This window comes from Bombina bombina, chromosome 5 (assembly GCF_027579735.1).
Source record: "Bombina bombina isolate aBomBom1 chromosome 5, aBomBom1.pri, whole genome shotgun sequence".
NCBI classification, from domain to species: Eukaryota; Metazoa; Chordata; class Amphibia; order Anura; family Bombinatoridae; genus Bombina; species Bombina bombina.
The window spans coordinates 997,237,381-997,258,609 of NC_069503.1; the positions used below are offsets into that span (position 1 = coordinate 997,237,381).

A 21,229-nucleotide genomic window follows, 5' to 3' on the forward strand; every position below is an offset into this window, starting at 1 on the left:
CCTTCTAGTTGTCCTCTGATGGAGGTGTAGTAAGTTGTTATTTTGAGACACTATATCTACATTACCGTGTGTCTGTTAAACACAGGTTTTTGTATCCTTGTAATGTAGGAGATGTCTCCACTGTGTTTTTTATATTAGTCACTGCTTGATTTAGCTGATGGGTTTTTTGTGGGTCACACATTTTTCTGGCTAATTAATAAATATGGCCTAGATTTGGAGTTTGGCGGTAAAAGGGCTGTTAACGCTCCGCAGGCTTTTTTCTGGCCGCACCATAAATTTAACTCTGGTATCGAGAGTTCAAACAAATGCTGCGTTAGGCTCCAAAAAAGGAGCGTAGAGCATTTGTACCGCAAATGCAACTCTCGATACCAGAGTTGCTTACGGACGCGGCCAGCCTCAAAAACGTGCTCGTGCACGATTCTCCCATAGGAAACAATGGGACTGTTTGAGCTGAAAAAAAACCTAACACCTGCAAAAAAGCAGCGTTCAGCTCCTAACGCAGCCCCATTGTTTCCTATGGGGAAACACTTCCTACGTCTGCACCTAACACTCTAACATGTACCCCGAGTCTAAACACCCCTACCCTTACACTTATTAACCCCTAATCTGCCGCCCCCGCTATCGCTGACCCCTGCATTTTTTTTTAAACCCTAATCTGCCGCTCCGTAAACCGCCGCAACCTACGTTATCCCTATGTACCCCTAATCTGCTGCCCCTAACACCGCCGACCCCTGTATTATATTTATTAACCCCTAATCTGCCCCCCACAACGTCGCCGACACCTGCCTACACTTATTAACCCCTAATCTGCCGAGCGGACCTGACGCTACTATAATAAAGTTATTAACCCCTAATCCGCCTCACTAACCCTATCATAAATAGTATTAACCCCTAATCTGCCCTCCCTAACATCGCCGACACCTAACTTCAATTATTAACCCCTAATCTGACGACCGGAGCTCACCGCTATTCTAATAAATGTATTAACCCCTAAAGCTAAGTCTAACCCTAACACTAACACCCCCCTAACTTAAATATAATTTACATCTAACGAAATAAATTAACTCTTATTAAATAAATGATTCCTATTTAAAGCTAAATACTTACCTGTAAAATAAATCCTAATATAGCTACAATATAAATTATAATTATATTATAGCTATTTTAGGATTAATATTTATTTTACAGGCAACTTTGTAATTATTTTAACCAGGTACAATAGCTATTATAGCTATTAAATAGTTAAGAACTATTTAATTGTTACCTAGTTAAAATAATAACAAAATTACCTGTAAAATAAATCCTAACCTAAGATATAATTAAACCTAACACTACCCTATCAATAAAATAATTAAATAAAATACCTACAATTACCTACAATTAAACCTAACACTACACTATCAATAAATTAATTAAACACAATTCCTACAAATAAATACAATTAAATAAACTAGCTAAAGTACAAAAAATAAAAAAGAACTAAGTTACAAAAAATAAAAAAATATTTACAAACATAAGAAAAATATTACAACAATTTTAAACTAATTACACCTACTCTAAGCCCCCTAATAAAATAACAAAGACCCCCAAAATAAAAAATTCCCTACCCTATTCTAAATTAAAAAAGTTACAAGCTCTTTTACCTTACCAGCCCTGAACAGGGCCCTTTGCGGGGCATGCCCCAAGAATTTCAGCTCTTTTGCCTGTAAAAGAATAAATACAATACCCCCCCCAACATTACAACCCACCACCCACATACCCCTAATCTAACCCAAACCCCCCTTAAATAAACCTAACACTAAGCCCCTGAAGATCTTCCTACCTTGTCTTCACCATCCAGGTATCACTGATCCGTCCTGGCTCCAACATCTTCATCCAACCCAAGCGGGGGTTGGCGATCCATCATCCGGTGCTGAAGAGGTCCAGAAGAGGCTCCAAAGTCTTCCTCCTATCCGGCAAGAAGAGGACATCCGGACCGGCAAACATCTTCTCCAAGCGGCATCTTCGATCTTCTTCCATCCGGTGCGGAGCGGGTCCATCTTGAAGCAGGCGACGCGGATCCATCCTCTTCTTCCGTTGTCTCCCGACTAATGACGGTTCCTTTAAGGGACGTCATCCAAGATGGCGTCCCTCGAATTCCGATTGGCTGATAGGATTCTATCAGCCAATCGGAATTAAGGTAGGAATTTTCTGATTGGCTGATGGAATCAGCCAATCAGAATCAAGTTCAATCCGATTGGCTGATCCAATCAGCCAATCAGATTGAGCTCGCATTCTATTGGCTGATCGGAACAGCCAATAGAATGCGAGCTCAATCTGATTGGCCAAAACCAGCGTTAGGAGCCTCTAACGCTGGTTTTGACGGCTACCGCCGAACTCCAAATCTAGGCCTATATGTATTGTAATCTTACATTTTTTTATTTCTTGATTCTTTGAATGCTGAAATCCCTGTCTTTGTAAGTGAGGATTACGGTCTTCATTTTTCTGTTTAAATTAAATATAAGATTTGTTAGATTTCAATTGTCTGCACCAAATTAATTAATTTATTAAATTCAGATGTTCAATTTTTCATTTTTTGTAGTCAATGTTATCTTAAATGTTTTTGAAATTGGCATTATCTGTTTTTATTGTCAGCTATGCTTTTTCCCTAAAGGGACAGTTTATTTAAGATTAAACTTTCATGATTCAGATAGGGTATGCGATTTAGATTTTAAACAACTTTTATCATCAAATTTGGTTTTCTTGGTATTCTTTTTTGAAAGCTAAACCTAGGTAGGCTCATATGCGAATTTCTAAGCCTCTGAAGACCGCCTCTTATCACAGTGTATTTGGACAGTTTTTCACAGCTAGACAGCTCTAGTTCATGTGTGTCATATTGGTAACATTGTACTCACTCCTGTGAAGATTTTTTACGAGTCTGCACTGATATAAAGGGGCAGTCTGCAGAGGCTTAGATACAAGGTAATCACAGAGGTGAAAAGTGTATTAATATAACAGTGTTGGCTATACAAAACTGGGAAATGGTTAATAAAGGGATTATCTATCTTTTTAAACAATAAAAATTCTGGAGTAGACTGTCCATTTAAGTCTTGATGTTTTCTAGGTTGCAAGTTTGTGTACGGAGACTGGTTCCCTTTATTTAATATCTCTATCTATCTATCTATCTATCTATCTATCTATCTATCTATCTATCTATCTATCTATCTATCATCTATCTATCATCTATCTTTCTACCTGCCATGGGTCTCGGCAGACTTCCTCTAGTTGTTCTGTTACAGGGACTCCTTATAGTTAAAATATAGACAAAACAGGCACCCAAGATGACCTTGTTGCTTAAACAGCTGCATAATATCTAAACTAGGCAAACCAGGTTAACTGAAACCCTCTATTTTTCAGACCAGCTGAACAGCAATCTGTCCAACCTGGCCAACTTCTGGAGTGTGATTAAAACCCTCTATAAGCCACCTAACCGCACACTGCCCACCAGCATAAAAACAGACCCTGAGATACTAAAGGGCCCCATAGCCATCACTAGCTAATTTAATAACCATTTTGTTGGATTACAAAATGTAAAAGGCAGGATGTGGAAGAGGTCAAAATCATTGACTCAACAACTCTCCTTCCAACCAACAGTACAAGTAAATTTAGTTTCATCCCTGTGTTCACTAATGAAATAACTGATCATCTCCAAAATCTAGAAATGAAATATAAGGCTTGCCCCAACCACTTACCCGCTATGCTTCTAAAGCTCAGTACACCAGCTATTACCCTTCCCATTGCATCCTTAATTAACACCTATGAAAAAGAAAGAACACTGAGTCCCATAGTGAGTTGAATCCAGTAGTTTATTAGATATGAGCCATAAATTAGAAAGGTGTGCTCCCTACAATCTGACATGTTTCACGCATGCGTACAAGCACGCCATCAGAGTTCTCAATTAATACCTCCCTGATGTCTGGCTATGTCCCCAATATTTGGAAAACAAGGGTTATTCCACTCTACAAAAGTGGAGGTAAAACCATAGTCTCAAACTATAGGACCTATATCCTTACTCCCTTTGTTGTCCAAAATATTGGAGAAATGTGCCTATAGCCAACTGTGCAGGTTTTACCAGGAGACAAACTTCCCTTCCCCATTCCAATCTGGCTTTCGCCCAAACCACTCTACTGTAGCAGCTCTCAAAAACGTTACCAATGATGTAAGACTGGAATGGAACAAGGCAAATAGATAGAGTTATTTTCCTTGATTTTGCAAAGGCCTTTGACACAAGGGTTATTCCACTCCACAAACATGAAGGTAAAACCCTAGTCTCAAACCATAGGCCTTATATCCTTACTCCCTTTGTTGTCCAAAATATTGGAGAAATGTTCCTATAGCCAACTGTGCAGGTTTTACAAGGAGAAAGACTTCCCACCCATTCCAATCTGGCTTTCACACAAACCACTCTACTGTAACAGCTCTCATAACATTTACCAATGATGTACAGACTGGAATGGAACTAGGCAAATAGACTGGAGCTTTGCCGAGGGCTTTGACACTGTTAATTGTGACATCTTAATATGCAATCTCAAAGCCTCAGGATTAAATGATAAATTGTTAAATTGGTTCTAGTCTTACTTATCAGACAGATCTAGGCTGACCATATGTCCCATTTTGAAAGGGACAGTACCGTTATTTTATGTTTTCCCCCCCGGCCCGTCGTTTCGTTAATAATGTTCATTTTGTCCCGTTTTGAGGGTTATCAGACCATGCAGCCAGCGCACGGTGTAATTTTTTAGCACACACACCACTTACTAAACATTTTTAAATTCCCCGCCGGCGGGGAGGGCAGTTTTTTTTTTTTAACTGCAGGGTTAAAGTTGGGTGGCCGTGCCCACATGATCCACAGCACCGCGTCTATGCTGCCTGATCATTGAAAGCAAGTGACAGCAGGTCAGTACTCAGTCGTGAGCTGTCAGACTGAGCTGAGGAGATTGGTCATGAGAGGGAAGTTAGAACTACTAGCTAGTGCCTAGTAAGGACAGGAGTCGGACTAGATCTGTCATCATCAGATGTGATGATCATCTGCCTCTGCCATCATCCGAATTAGCGGCTGACCATCACCAGAGAGATAATTCTTGCCATCTTCTTGTGTCACAGTGTGAACATACAAACATATTGATCAAGTAGATCAATTGTCTAAGTTCTGCAAGAATTGTGCACTTCCAAAGTAAGACCAGTGTCCAATCCATTTAATTGTCATTAATTATGCTTATTATTATGCTGTTGCAGTGCTGGTTGTACAGACGTTATAAATAACGGTTATTATCAAATAACTATTTCCACATTTTTCTCAGTTCTTCCACCATGTAACAATGATTTTGGGCAACTCAGCTAAAAAAATCTACAATTACTAATCCAGATCTTTAAACCAAATGCCTGTTCAGAGGCTACACTTTTACCATTTAAAATCAGTTAATATGGGGAAATTTGCCTTGACAACATAGAGGATAATTTCAATTTTGGAAACATTGAGTTAAGGGCATGTGATTAAAAAATATACACATGTCACATTCCCAATTTAGATCATGGGAACATTGTGAAAACACTGTGGATTGGTATTTAGATGTTATAGCTCTACGTCTACCTAAAGTTTTTTGTATGAGTTCTTCTGTAACTGAAGGATAATTGTTGGCTCAATAGTTTATATTCATGTCATAAAAGTTAACTTTTGTTAAAATCTTACTTTTTTTTCCTATGAATAAAGAATATTAACCCCGTCCCGTTTTTTACATCTCAATGTCCCGTTTTTGTCTCAAGGAAATATGGTCAGCCTAGACAGATCTCAATTTGTGTCTATTTCTATCAATGTCTTTCAAAGTAATGTGCAGTATGTACCAGGGTGCCATTTTAGAGCCCCTCTTGTCCTCTATATTCATAAATGATCTTCTCTTAGTTTGTAAAATCTCAACTGTACACATGTTTGCGGATGACACTATAATATATGCAACAAAACCAAACATATCACAACTTGAGACTGTGTTGCAGCAGGATGTTTTAGAATTCGAAATATGGATCTGTAAAAATAAACTGTTTCTAAACAATGACAAAACAGTAACCATGATTTTTGAGACAAATCAAAAATAAAAAAATGAAAAAATTCCGTGCTAAACATAATTACATTATCAAACTGTAGGCTGGCCCCTGTGAACTCCTATAAGTATCTCAGTATTTGGCTTGATCCCAACCTGTCGTTTGGACCTCATATTGACAAACTATTGTCCAAACTGTACCCTAAAATTGGAGCCCTTTTTAGACATAAATCCAGTCTAAATATGGATGTTAGAAAACGTATTCTACAACAAATGCTGATCCCGGCAATCAATTACAGGGATGTTCTGTATGCATCTGCACCTCAGACCCATCTTGGTAAACTTGCAACTCTAGCTTGTTATGCCAATTTGTCCTGCAATGTGATTACAAAACTCATCATTGTGATATGTTAAAATAAATAAACTGGCTCTCACTTGACTCAGACAAGAGACATTCCCACGCTACCTGAGCAGTATGCTCATTCCTGCTCCCCTTAAGGTCTTAAGGACTTAAGGTCCTCTTTATCCACTCTACTCTCTATTCCCAATTACAACAAGGAAGATGGTCGGTCAGGGTTCTCATTCAGAGCTCCTCGACTGTGGAAAGACCTCCTAGAAAGCACCAAATCCTCCAGCAACCTGAGATTCTTGAAAAGAAAACTCTATCTTTACAAGCAAATCAATCTTGAAAGACTGCAAATTAGACCTATCTTGTATCTGTGTAGCTTAGCTCTGCAGAATCTGTTGGTGCTCTAAAAATACCTGATAATAATAATAATAGCTATGTAAAAATATAATTATTTTGTTCAATATGTGTAAGGTTTGTGTCAGAGATGTAATGCATGCAACCTATGTGACCCGCTCAGTCTCACACCAAACCTTAGACTCTATGGATATAGAGCCAAGTTCTTGCTCATAGACGTGAGGGGACTAAGAGTAGTCAGAAAATGTGAACAGGTTAGTTGTTATCCAAATGAGTACTACTATAGTGGCATAAGTTCCCAGTGATGTGACATAGATAAGGTGTAATAAATATGAGTTAAATAACTAGTAGGTTCAGATATTGATATAGAGTGACAGAGTGTCAATGTATCAGTTTGATGTATAGATTGGCACTATGAATATGTAGACTGCTTAACTTGGTCAAGCTTCCTTTGTGAGAGACCAGTACTTTTAGGCAGTTAGAGCTAGCGTTTCAGATAAAAAGCGTGACCACTATTAGGCCAATCCCTTGCTGTAAGTGCCTTTGTTAATACTTATACACTGATGATGTTTGCCAACTGTGGGGAGCGTGGCTGAGAGACTAATCACAGATACTTGCGGTTTGCTGAGAGCGGAGATTCCTGTTCACATGTGAGCTGACAGACACTGCTGATGAGACCGGGTTGTGAAGCGGTCGTGCTGCGTTGAGTAAGTCGTGCTGCAGACGCAGCGTGTGTGCTGACAGCGTGGTTGAATCTGAGGAGCTGCAGAGTGAGTCTGTGTGTCCCGTAAACAGCGTAGCTCAGTATCTTGTGGAGGAAGTCAGCCCAGGCAGTGAGACACTATGTGCGCTTGTAGGCAGCGTGAGCTGCGATTCTGACACTTTGAGTCCGCTTGAATTTGCAACTATGTTGCTTTCTCTGTTTGCTGTACAACGTAACAAAATGAGTTCAGCTCAAGAAGCTGGTAAAAAGGTTCCCAAAATGAATCACAATATTGGGCTAAGCAGAGTGCTTCTCATCCGGCAATATTAACCTAAAGAGTCAAAATACTTAGCAGCGAAACAGGATAAGGAGGGGCCATATATAGACTTGATAGGAATTCCTTAAAGGAACAGGATAGAACGTTACAATATGTTATGTATTGCTGGCATATCGCAGGACATACTTAAAAACGAGAGAAATCTTAATGTATTTTTCGTGGTAAAACATTTTATAAATAATTAAATCTCTATCTATCTATCTATCTATCTATCTATCTATCTATCTATCTATCTATCTATCTATCTATCTATCTATCTAATGTTCTTATTCTTTTTTTTGTTGCAGCCCACATACAGGATGGCAGGATTACCAGGATAATGTGCCCAAGATTCCCACTGCCTGTATTACAGTGGAAGATGCTGAAATGTTGGCTCGAATAGCATCACGAGGAGACAAAATTATTATCAGTCTGAAAATGGGCGCAATAAACCATCCAGATGCAGACTCCTACAATACCATTGCAGAGATTATTGGGAGCAAATATCCAGAACAGGTCTGTTAAATCTTTGTGAATAATAATATAGTATACAAAAGAAAAACTGTTAATGATAAAAAAAAATTATTTTGCTTGAAAAAGTCTCGGTCATTTTGTAACTGTAGCAAAGTCCCAGAAGTCTTCAGTTCTAGTCCTAATAACCTAGCATTAGGCCAGATTACAAGTGGAGCTCTAATGATAGCGCAAGACACGATAAGCAATATAGCTGAACCACGCTAACATTAGAGCGCAACTTGATAGTACAAGTCCTTAGTAAAAACCATTTACCAGAGAATCGTTAACACGGCCGACATTACTATAGCGCAACATATATTTTCAATGGATACTGCAACCTTGCTAAATAGCTCATATTACAAGTTAAAAGTATGTGTATATGTATACATGTTTATATATGTAAATACATGTATGTTCATACATACGTACATACATACACACACACACATATATATATATATATATATATTTATATATATATATATATATATATATATATATATATATATATATATATATATATATATATATATATATATATATATATATATATATATATATATATATATATATATATATATCCAGGTATGGTTTGCACACTTTCAAGATTTTTTCAGAGGTAGACAAACATTTCCATATTTCACAGATGACTCCAACTCATACAACTTGTCTTTTCAAGAACATTTATTTTCAACGTTTCGACCCCAACTTGGGCCTTTGTCAAGATAGCATACAAACATAATGTGAAAACATTTATACCTAACAGATTAACTATACCACGCCCACATACCAGGTGCAATCTAGGTGCAAATTATCTCAGGTGCATCGTTTCTCTGCCATTTAGTGGAAACAACATATGTTGCAAAAACTTTTTGCCTCCTCAGGTAAACTTCCTGTAATTGCTTCCTTCATTTTTCTTGCTGGAAGAGACAGAATGTAATGACACTACATCCATAATATAATACAATACACAAAACTTAAGTACATCACTATTTACATTAAACATCCATCTTGTACATGACAGTACTGATATTAAAACTTGGTCAAACAATAAGAAAGAGTACTACTATCTCCATTTAAAGAAAACAGGATAATGACAAGTATGTATTCAAGCCTCTTGGGTATACTGTGTTAAGCTCATAGATCCATTTAGCCCCCCTCTGTAATAAGATCCTTTTCCTGTCACCCCCTCTCTTCAGTGGTGGGACATGATCTATTGGATAGTATCTTAGGCTTGACAAAGGGTGCCCACGATCAAGAAAATGTTTTGCAATCCTTTCTTTGAGCATACATTCAGTTTTTCCAATGTAAACATCCCCACACTGGCATTTGATGAGATAGACCACGTATTTAGATTCACAGTTAAGTGCATATTTAATGCTGTATCTCTTTCCTGCATGGCTTTGTGTGAATGTGTCACCCAAAATGAGGTTGTCACATGTCACATAGCCATGCCATTTATACACACCTGGTTTTCTCTGTAAATAAATTCTGTACACGTGATTCATTTCTTTCAGTGGGGTCAGCCTGCACCAGAATATCCCTGATAGATCTTCCTCTCCTGTATGAAAATATTGGTACTTCCTTAGCAAGGGAGGAAAGCCTATTATCACCCTGGAGAACCCTCCAGTTATCACATATAGCTATACTTACTTTCCAGCTGTCAGTGGTGTAATCAATGACAAAAAAAAATAATCTTTCACTAGCCTGTCGCTTAACCATTATTATTATTTTTATTTTTTTATTTTTTTTATTTTGAGGTTCAAATCAAGGCATTTACATTACATATGTCAGAAAAACATAGAAATAAAGATTTGTCACAGTATGCAACCAGTGCAAATAAACAAAAGAATAGATATACCTTATATATTCATGTTAATGTATAACTCTTGCCTTCTAAATTATAAACCTTCTAAGCAATATCTAAGGTCGCTCTTTGGCCTGTAGAACTTATAAAAGAAATAAATCAATAGAAGGTATTTATGTATGATAGGAGACCACTCATGAGTCTCAAATAGGGAACCTCAAGTTATTATTTTTTGTATAAGAGGATTTCAGGGAATATCAATGGCCGCTATATTAATGCAGATATATTATAGGTATCTTAGGAAAATTTAAAGGAATCTGTGTTCCACTGCTTACCAAGTAAACAACCAACTAGGGGAGGGCGGAGCTACTTTTATGAGGGAGGTGTTAATAATAAGCTATCTGGCTTCAGCTTAAGCTGTAAAGGGTGGGCGACCATTGCTAGTAAGAATAACAGAAGCATTACTTGGAGGATTCTTAGTGGACCATAAGCACCTGCAATGTTTTACAAAAAAGATAGAAATACTTCCACTTAAACCTACATTAACATTATAATTCTATTTGGCGTTCCTATGTACTTAGAATACAGCATGTGATATACAGAACACATACCATAAACAATGTAAACAACAAAGCAACTTTTGTCATGAGCTTTAGACAGAACTATAATGTCAAGAGCCTATTACAATATATATAAAACTATGCCCCAAGCATCTAGATCAGTAAGCATTATAGAAAAGAGATCTGTGTCCCTTAGCTTTAACAAATAGACTATATTGTATGGGGGGAGGAAAACTAGAGCCTGTAATACTCACAGAGGCTAGTAGCTCTCATATGTCTCGCTGTCTTCACAGGTAGGGCATAAAAAATACATTAAGCTCAGCTGCAACATCACTACTTAACTCTCCCTAACATTTGGGTATGCGTTCTGATAGGTCTATAGTAGGGTGCTTAGAGTGACTATCATGGCTCTGGAATAATAATAATAAAGAAAAACGTGCCACCTCGGCCGCAGATAGCACTTCATCCTCAGTGAAGAATAGTGAGTACACTATCTAGTATATTAAAAACGTAATTATAGCCATTGCAGAGTTCAGGATAGCTTAATTAAACATTTTGTGAACTGCATACTACCAATTCTAACCTATGGCAGCGCACCTAGCAGGGGAGTATGTTAGCCTGTCCCTAAATATCTAACTGGATACAATCTAAAGCTATAAGATATCAATATATGAAGGATATCACCCTTAATAGGATTAGACTATAAGATTGGAGGTACAAGTAAGACCTCATGATTGATAGGGAGCATCTCAAGTAGGCCAATCCAGGCGATTAATATCCATAGGGATCATCATGTAGTGACCATACCAGCAAAAAATATTCAATTATTTTAAAGTGCAAATTACTCATTTAAGTTAGCTAATTTGAAGGTGATATAGCAATTAGATCTAAATGAGGAGAGCTATAGAATTGGGTATATAATGACAACGTGCTGATAGGTCACTGTTCAGAGTCTATTAAGACTAGAATGATATACCAAAATATTAACCCATTTAAATAAAAAATTCAAAAGCACTTTACAAAGATTTGGAAACAAGCAAGATATGCATTAGAACAACCCAGACTTGTGTTCATTAACAGGTAGCAATGAGTCTAAATTAGAGATTATACTATGGCTTGCAGTCGCTAATAATGCAGTAATATATATATATTTAAGGGTACACAAACTATCATTATGAGTCAGTACTATATATATGGATATGTCCCAAATGATATATCGGGGCTCCAAACAGTGGAGAAAGTAGCATATAATGAACCAACAAACTGTACAACTATTAGACAGGAATTAACTATATTTATAAAGAAAGGTCTCGTAAACTTGAGTATAAGAGACTATGCCCCTATGATGAGAGTTGCGCAGATAGATAATGTCCCCAGACCACGTTCAATCTCTGCCCAGAAGTTTGTCTCACATCAACTGTCCACATCGTCCATACATCTAGACTGAAATTAAACAATTGTCACACTCATGACTCCAAACACTAACCAATACCAAGCTTGTGGGAGCGAGAGATTGAATAGCGGTGGACCAGCCTCAAACCATGACTGAAACATGAGAGCTCTCCATAAATCACCACATGGCGATAATTTGCAGCCATTTTCTGAGCCTTTGTATGTAACGGCTCCATCTTAGCTATGGAAGTTCTGAGTGTATCCTTGGCATATTTAGAGTTCTGCAGGCTTGAACCAACCAGACCTTTCAGTCTTAGATCCATCTCTCTCCGTTCTGGTGTCTCCCGAGGCTTAGCTGATGAGTTATTCCTCTCTCCTGTGGAAAAGGGTATCGATTGTGTCGACTGATCAGAGGCCGGCCATTCCATAAAGCAGGCAGTGTAATCCCTTAGTTCCGATGCTCTCAAAGGGGGTCTGCCATCATATCCTGCAACAGGTAAGGACCGGGGTGTCAAAAGTGCCTCATGTCCCAAAACATTTGTCGCCTCGTCTTCCGCCCTATTTACCTCGATCAGGGGAGCCGACACAGCCAGCATCAACACTTGGTAGAGTTCGGTTTTCAGGTCAGTAAAGTGGTGATGCAAAATGTCTTGCACCTCGGCTTCCCACGCTTCAAGTACAGCTGTGATCTCTCTAGGATTGGGCATATGTAAAACTTTGTACATTTTTAGAGCGCTACTCTGTAACAGGCTCCAAACAGACAATGGGCCCGTAGGACAACCAAGAAGTGTAGACCGGGTCAATGAGCTTGAGGTTTGCTGCCCAGGTATTTGTATTAGTATAGGTAGGTTCTTGATATTGTAAGGAGCTTAATTTGCAGTTTTACCCCCACAATTAAGTAAAATAGCTCAAATATTGTGTAATAATGCCGGGAGCTCATCTGAAACACAACTTGCCGCTTCGGCTATAGGCTCCGCCCCCAACCATTATTATTATTAATATTATACTTTATTTATGAAGCGCCAACATATTCCGCAGCACTGTCCATGTATACAATTCATTTAAATAAAACAATGATATAAAACTTGTAAGAGACAGGACAAAATTTCCTAACACATACAGGAGGAATTGAGGACCCTATTCCCAATGAGTTCTCTCTGTATGTAACACCTGTTCTTTACTCTCAATGAGAATCTTATCTGGGTAGTCCCATTGAGAAAATCTTTCACCCATATCATCTATGGCCATTTTCAACTCCTCACTCTTGGAGGTTAGATCTACCGCCCTCAACATCTTGGCTCTCGACATAAATTTCAAAAGATGTTGTGGGTGAAAGCTCTCATATTTCACTTTGGTATTTCTGTCCGTGGATTTCCAATATACCCTTGTCTCAATTCTGTCATTCTCTTTATACAATTCCATATCAAGAAATTCTATCTTTGTGGAATCCCATTTTGGTACAAATCTAATAGAGTTAGACAGACTATTCAAGCTTTCTATTAGTTTAACCAGAGACCCTTCCTCCCTATACCACAGGAAAAACACGTTGTCAATGAACCTGCAGTATTTTCTGCCATGTTGCAGGAACAGGGAATTTTTGAGAATGTACTTCTGTTCATAGAAGTGCATGTATATATTTGCATAGCTTGGGGCCACTCGTGAGCCCATAGCTATTCCAATGCACTGCAAGTATATATCATTCTCAAATTTAAAGTAGTTCTTATGTAACACAAAGTGTAGCAACAAGGTAGTATATTCCACTAGAGGACCATTGAAGTCAGTGTTTCCCTGTAGTAGGTCCTTGACCGCCTGAATACCCTCCTCATGGGGAAATACACGTGTATAAATTAGACACATCCATGGTTATAAACAGGGTATTTTTTCCACAATATCTCACTTCTTCCAACAATTCTATGAAATGTTTAGAATCCCTAATGTAGGAGGGGATTTTTTTCACACATCCATGTAGGTGGTCATCTAGATATTTTGCCACTGGTTGGTTTAGTGAGTCCATGGCTGAGATAATGGGTCTCCCTGGGGGGGCAGTAAGAGACTTATGGATCTTGGGAAGTACATAGAATACCGGGGTCTTATGGTATTCCATGCTCATAAATACCTATCATTCTCTGTAATCCACCAATTCTGTAATCCCATCTGCAAGATATTATCAAGTTCCCTTTTATATTCGCAAGTGGGGTTTCTATCAAGCGTGATGTAATTCTTCACATCACTCAGCTGTTTTATTACTTCCATTTTATAGTCCTTATAATCCATAAGGACTACACTTCCGCCCTTATAGGCGGGCTTCACAATAATGTCTTTATTATTCTGAAGTGTGTGCAGTGCATCCCACTCTTCTTTATCCAAATTAGGTCTGCATTTAGATAAAACCTTATACAGATTATCTAGGTCTTTTTCAACCATAATCAGGAATGTCACTATATGTGGGTTCGGGATGGAGGATCAAATTTACTTTTACTTTTATGATCCTTCTGTGTATGCTGAGTAATGTTCCTCCTGTCCAAAAAGAAGTCCTTCAGCCTCAAATTGCATCCAAACCTATAAATGTCAATGCTGTTTCTTAATTTATCACTCCTAGTTTTAGGGACAAAGTTCAACCCTTGGTCTAGAACCCTCTCCTCCTCCCGTGTCAGTTCATGTACAGAGAGGGTGAAAATTACCTTTTCTTGATGTTCTCTGGTCTGACAACTTTGCTGCGTGTCACCCTTCCACGCTATATATAGATATATATATATATATACTGCATAAATTTATATACACACTTTTAAGCCTTGCCTAGAAATGTATATTTCTATATATATCCGTATTTACAGTATATAAAGTTAATAAAGAAAAAGTTAATTTCGCCGCTTGTAAGTTTCTTAAGAATTGAAGATTCTTAACATTTATTACAAACTTTGCGCATAATTATTAGTTTGTCAGACAAAAAACAGACATTTCTGAGTGGGGTATTTGGGTTTCATAAAATATAATCTTCAAAACTATGCCATGGCCTCCCAAGAGATCTAAATAACAGGACTCATTGGAATACATTTTTATTTAGATAGTTTAACCTTTAACAGGAGACGCCCAAACTGCTGTCCTGAATTCAATACAAAATACTTGTTTAATGGCTAACCCAAGTAAATGTACTGTTGGTCTAGAAGAGGCTAAATACCCGTTGTTTCCTGGGTTTGCTATCATATCATTTTTCAATTGAACATAGAAAAGAAAATAAACAGGGGAATGCTGACACACTGTCCAAAATGCACCCACTTGTTGCTAGGTTTGTTTACATCTGGTGGATTTGAGCAGGGGGGGGAGGATATGCTGCAGAGTTTAGGATATTCTTTATAATGGTATATATTTTTCATCACAAATAATGGAAATGCTTTTTAATAAGCTTTTCACAACAGGAGACTGCTAGTTCATGTATGCCATATAGATAAGATTGTGGTCACGCCTGTGAGTTGTGCACAATACAGCACTAATTGGCTTAAATGCAAGTCAATAGATAAATAAAGTCATGTGATCAGGGGGCTGTCAGAAGATGCTTAGGTACAATCACAGAGGTAGAAAGTATATTAATATAACCATGTTGGCTGTGCAAAACTGAGGTATGGCTAATAAAGGGATTATCTATCTTTTTAAACAATAAACATTTTTTGAGTTGACTGTCCCATGCTCTGACACTTTTTCCTTCCACCCATGGTGCACTTAAAATAATGCACAATCCAATTAAAGAAGGCACAGTGGGGTAAGTGCTGTGCTCTTTTTTGTTTCTGGATGGGGCGATACCAAGAAACGTTAAACATTTCAAATTAAATGTTTGAAAAAAATCCCGGTGAGTGCTTTCTTACGCCTAGATTACGAGTCTTGCGTTAGCCTTAAAAAGCAGCGTTGAGGGGTCCTAATGCTGCTTTTTAACGCCCGCTGGTATTACGAGTCAGGCAGGTACAGGTGTACCGCTCACTTTTTTTCCGAGATTTTAGCTTACCGCAAATCCACCTTACATCAATTGCATATCCTATCTTTTTAATGGGATTTTCCTAACGCCGGTATTATGATCGCTGGAAAAAGTGAGCGGTAGACCCTCTCCTGGCAAGACTCCTAATGCATTTTAAAGTCAGTAGTTAAGAGTTTTATAGGCTAACGCCGGAACATAAAGCTCTTAACTAAAGTGCTAAAAGGTACACTAACACCCATAAACTACCTATTAACCCCTAAACCGAAGTCCCCCCACATCGCAAACACTATAATAAAATTATTTAACCCCTAATCTGCCGACCGGACACCGCCGCCACTGTAATAAATATATTAACCCCTAAACCGCCGCACTCCCGCCTCGCAAACACTAGTTACATTTTATTAACCCCTAATCTGCCATCCCTAACATCGCCGACACCTACCTACATTTATTAACCCCTAATCTTCCGCCCAAAACGTCTCCACTACTATAATAAATGTATTAACCCCTAAACCGAAGCAACATCCCAACACCAACCTGCAATATTCCAACAACAGGCCCAATTACTCCCTCTGCCACCCTCTGTATCTTCCATCCAGCCACTGAGAATGAAGTTTGTTCCTTACTATCTTCCTCACGCCTCACTACCTGCCCACTCGACCCTATCCCTTCCCATCTAATACCCTCCCTATCTTCCACCCTCACTCCTGCTCTTACCCACATCTTCAACCTATCTCTCTCTACCGGCTCATTCCCATCTTCTTTCAAACACGCAAAAGTCACTCCCATACTCAAAAAACTTTGCCCTTACCTATTAGTTATATTGTAGCTAGCTTAGTGTTTATTTTATCGGTAAGTATTTAGTTTTGAATAGGATTAATTTATTTAATTGTAGTAAATTTATTTAGATGTATTTAAATTATATTTAAGTTAGGGGGGTGTTAGGGTTAGACTTAGGTTTAGGGGTTAATAAATTTATTAAAGTGGTGGCGATGTTGGCGGCAGCAGATTAGGGGTTAATAAATGTAATATAGTTGCGGCGACATTGGGGGGGCAGATTAGGGGTTAATAAATATAATGTAGGGTTCGGCGATGTTGGGGGCAGTAGATTAGGGGTTCATAGGGATAATGTAGGTGGTGGCGGTGTCCGGAGCGGCAGATTAGGGGTTAATAATATAATGTAGGTGGCGACGATGTCGGGGGCAGCAGATTAGGGGTTAATAAGTGTATTATTAGGGGTGTTTAGACTCGGGGTTCATGTTAGGGTGTTAGGTACAGACATAAAATTCATTTCCCCATAGGAAACAATGGGGCTGCGTTAGGAGCTGAACGCTGCTTTTTTCTCAGCCAGCTCAGCCCCATTGTTTCCTATGGGGAAATCGTGCACAAGCACGGTTTGCCAGCTTACCGCTACCGTAAGCAGCGCTGGTATTACAGTGAGATGTGGAGCTAAATTTTGCTCAACGCTCACTTTTCTGAGGCTAACGCTGGCTTGAAGAAAACTTGTAATACCAGCATTGGCTTAAGTAAGCGGTAAGAAAAAAAAGACTTGTTGGCACCGCACAGCCTTACTGACAAAAACTCGTAATCTAGCCGTTAGATTGTATTATTAATATATATATATCCACAACCATGGTCAGAGGTACAGTACATTATATGTTCTTAAACTATATTAATTTCAGTTTGCAAATTCTGATGTATTTGTGCTGCAACCTTAATACTCCCATTTATACTGTATATTGTTTGCTTCTTCATTATGTCTTGCTCTCCAATGGTCTTGCTGCGATTTTAAAGGGATATGAAACCCACATATTTTCTTTCATGATTCAGATACAGCATGCAATTTTAGGCAACTTTGTTATTTACTCCTATTATTATTTTTTTCCTCATTCTCTTGGTATGCTTTGTGGAATGAGCAGCAATGCACTACTGGTTTCTAACAGAACACATGGGTGAGCCAATGACAAGCAGTATATATATATATATATATATATATATATATGTAGCCACCAATCAGCAGCTACTGCTCCTAAGCTTTCCTAGATAAACCTTTCAGCAAAGGATAACAAGAGAAGGAAGCAAATTAAACAATAGACGTAAATTGGAAAGTTGTTTAAAATTGTATTCTGTATCTGAATCAAGAAAATGTTTGGGTTTCATGTCCCTTTAAGTACAGTCATGTGCACTTTATAGCAAGCATGCTGCTTGTCATGTCCTTGCTATCTGATGACTTGTAGCATCTTGTACTTCTCATTGATTCTGGGACACATTAAATGTAGTGTAGAGCGGCAGCAATATGTTATCCGTAGCATCAGTGTTCAGTATTATTTTATAACTTATGAGTTGACAAAGAAAAGCTACATGTACTAAATTAGAACATGTGTAGTGTGAAAACTCTCTGGGCTGTGCATCACTACAACTGTCATTGAAGTCAAATGAGTCCACTAACTATTCCAAAATGATATATTACAGAGGGAGATATAAATGCTTTGCTGCTTTAGGGAACAAGATGAAAGCAGCAGGTTATGCCTGGAAGAGCAACATTCAGCACTAGTTTTGCATGTAGCCCATTCAGATCTCAATCATTTATCTTTTGTAAAATAAATAATAAGTGTTTTCAAGTGAATAAGTTACCATAGTAACAAGCATGAATCTACATGTACCAAGTGCTCAAAATATGACTGGCAACACAATAAGGGCCAGCTAGATTACGAGTGGAATGCTAACAGTTACGCACACGCGAAAAGGGATTTATCGCCGGTGTTTGCGCAAGTTGGTTTTTTCGCTTGTATTTCATGTTGAAAGTAAACAGGATCGCTTGATCGCAATGTAAGTTAACGCTCGTCGGGGTAGTTTGTCCTCAGAGCTCTGGTTAACGGTTTTGTGAAACAAAAAAGGTGTCATAAAACACATCAAAAATACATTACCAAGTACAGTTACACTCATAACACCATCTAATAACAATTATTCAAAAAAATCGCACAAAAAAAGTTCTCAAGGGCTCAAAGAAATGAGGTCTCAGGTGTTAGAAAAACAAATTGGCACGCAAAGGGCTTTAACATAGCGATTCATTTACATGTCTAAAGATGTATATGACCCACTTTTTTTGCTCCATTGGCTTCTATGGGGGAATATGTTATTGCGTATGCAATATTCTGTTTGTCTTTTTACGTATGTCAGGTTAGCATGCAAGCAAAAACAGTTTACTTTCAACTTGCAATCTGAAAGCTACCCGGCGTGTGCAAAAAGCTTAGATCTCGTGGAGTTAATGCTCAAGGGGGTTCGTTAAATGCCGCTCCACTTGTAATCTGGCCCTATGCAAATTAGGTGGTGATTGTTTAACGCCTATAGATTGTGCAAGGTAAAATTGAAAGTTGGAAATAGTATGTTTGCAAGAAGTATAGAAAGTCTTAAATGAAAGTTGTGTTGTAAAAAAACTTTTTGAATTTTGTTGCAGGTTATTATTATTATTATGACCATTGCTTTTTTGTTAAAAAAAAGTGCTGTGTTTTTTTGTTGAAATAAGTCACCCCATCAGAATGCCCAACCACCTTTAGCTCACATGCTCATAATGGCGTCCGTCACCACTTTCCAAAAACGTCAGCACTGCTGTTTGCATGTGTGCCGACGGGGGGACTATTTTCAGCAGTTTGCATCTCATACATACTTCATATATACTTCAGAAAACAGCTACTCATATTGTACGTTCCTCCCCTTCTCTCCTTCTATCTGTCTGGGGTGATACCATTCCCAGTGTTCCATTTAGGCTTGCATTGCTTGACAGGGTATTTAGATGCAATGTGTAAGATGTTGCATCGAAAAGTGAAACAACTGGAGCACTCACGTAATATGACAAAAGTTCTTATCCCCAGGGTGCTCTTCAAATCTTCATATATAAGCCAAATAAAGAAGGCACTTACCAGCAGGTCCAACGCTATCTAAACTTTTTCATTTGGGGACGAATATGCCCTAGAGTCAACGCAGCTACTATGTATAGATCATTGAAGGAGGGACTGGGAGGCCTGGGAGGCCCCAAGATTGAGGCATATTATAAGTCAGTATTACTTCAGCGCATACACAATTGGCCCACAAAAGCAGAAACAAAGTCCTGGGTCTCATTAGATTCCCCAAATCTGAGGTTCCCTACTCTTGGTTCCCTTTGCTGGACCCCTAAAAACCACAGTCCCTCACTATGCTACAACAAGTTCCCTCTATACAGGCAAATATTCCATACATGGGACCACCTAATAACACAGACAACTGGGATATCCACAGCAATATCCCCACTAACACCAATCTGTTCCAACATGGAATTGATAGGGGGTTACGAATTCACAGGGAAGGTAGTTGAAGTTCCTAAATTGAAGGAAAATTGAAACCACGACCAAGTCTACAACACATCTTAATTGGAGCTTTTAAATTGTGGCTTAAATACTCCCAGGTACACCATTGTCTATATAACACCCATCTTAAACATGACCTAACTAGACCTCTAATGCCATATGAACAATTCTGCATATCACCCACCTCACCTAAAGGCTCTCTTTCCTTCTCCAAACACATCCTTGACTCCGCAACCTCCCCTTCCCTTCCTACACACGCAATACAATGACACAAAGAACTCAACACCACACTGGAAGCTCAAGAATGGAAACATCCATAACATCCATAACAACACCCGCAGATCCTCCACCTCAACACGTATGCTTGAATTAAACTTCAATATACTCCTCCGCTGGTATCTGCCCCCAGTCAGACTAAACAAAATGTACCCATCATCCTCCCCACTATGCAGGAGAGGATGTAATATAAAAGGTGCCATGATGCACATGTGGTGGGAATGCCCCAAAATTGCCCCCTTCTGGAGTAAAATAGAACAAATCTTTAAGACCCTAATTTGCACAGACTTTACTCTGACTCCAGAAATAGACCTACTAAATAAAAAATCCACCCTTGTAGCTGTAAACTTTGCAATACTTTTTTGCAAATGGGATTAAATAGTGCCAGACTACTGATTTACATTGGAAGTCCACACAGCTCCCTACCCAGACATTATGAAAAAAAATATGAACCAAATTCTACCTTTAGAACATTTTGGTTATAACAGAATTAACAAGCTATCCATCTACGCAGACATAAAGTTTTATTGGAAATTCCTGCCCGACATCACCGTTGTATCCCTTGGCCAACACCCACT

At 38.5% G+C, this 21,229-nt stretch overlaps 1 protein-coding gene across 3 annotated transcripts in view; it reads left to right on the forward strand.

The window, feature by feature from the left end:
* CPQ (carboxypeptidase Q) overlaps window positions 1-21,229 on the forward strand; it is a 1,179,997-nt gene that overhangs the window by 434,866 nt on the left and 723,902 nt on the right. For all 3 annotated transcript variants that reach the window (XM_053715230.1, XM_053715229.1, XM_053715231.1), the window contains exon 4: window positions 8,102-8,309. In XM_053715230.1, coding sequence (XP_053571205.1) covers window positions 8,102-8,309 — 208 coding nt within the window. The remainder of the gene's footprint in view (window positions 1-8,101; window positions 8,310-21,229) is intronic.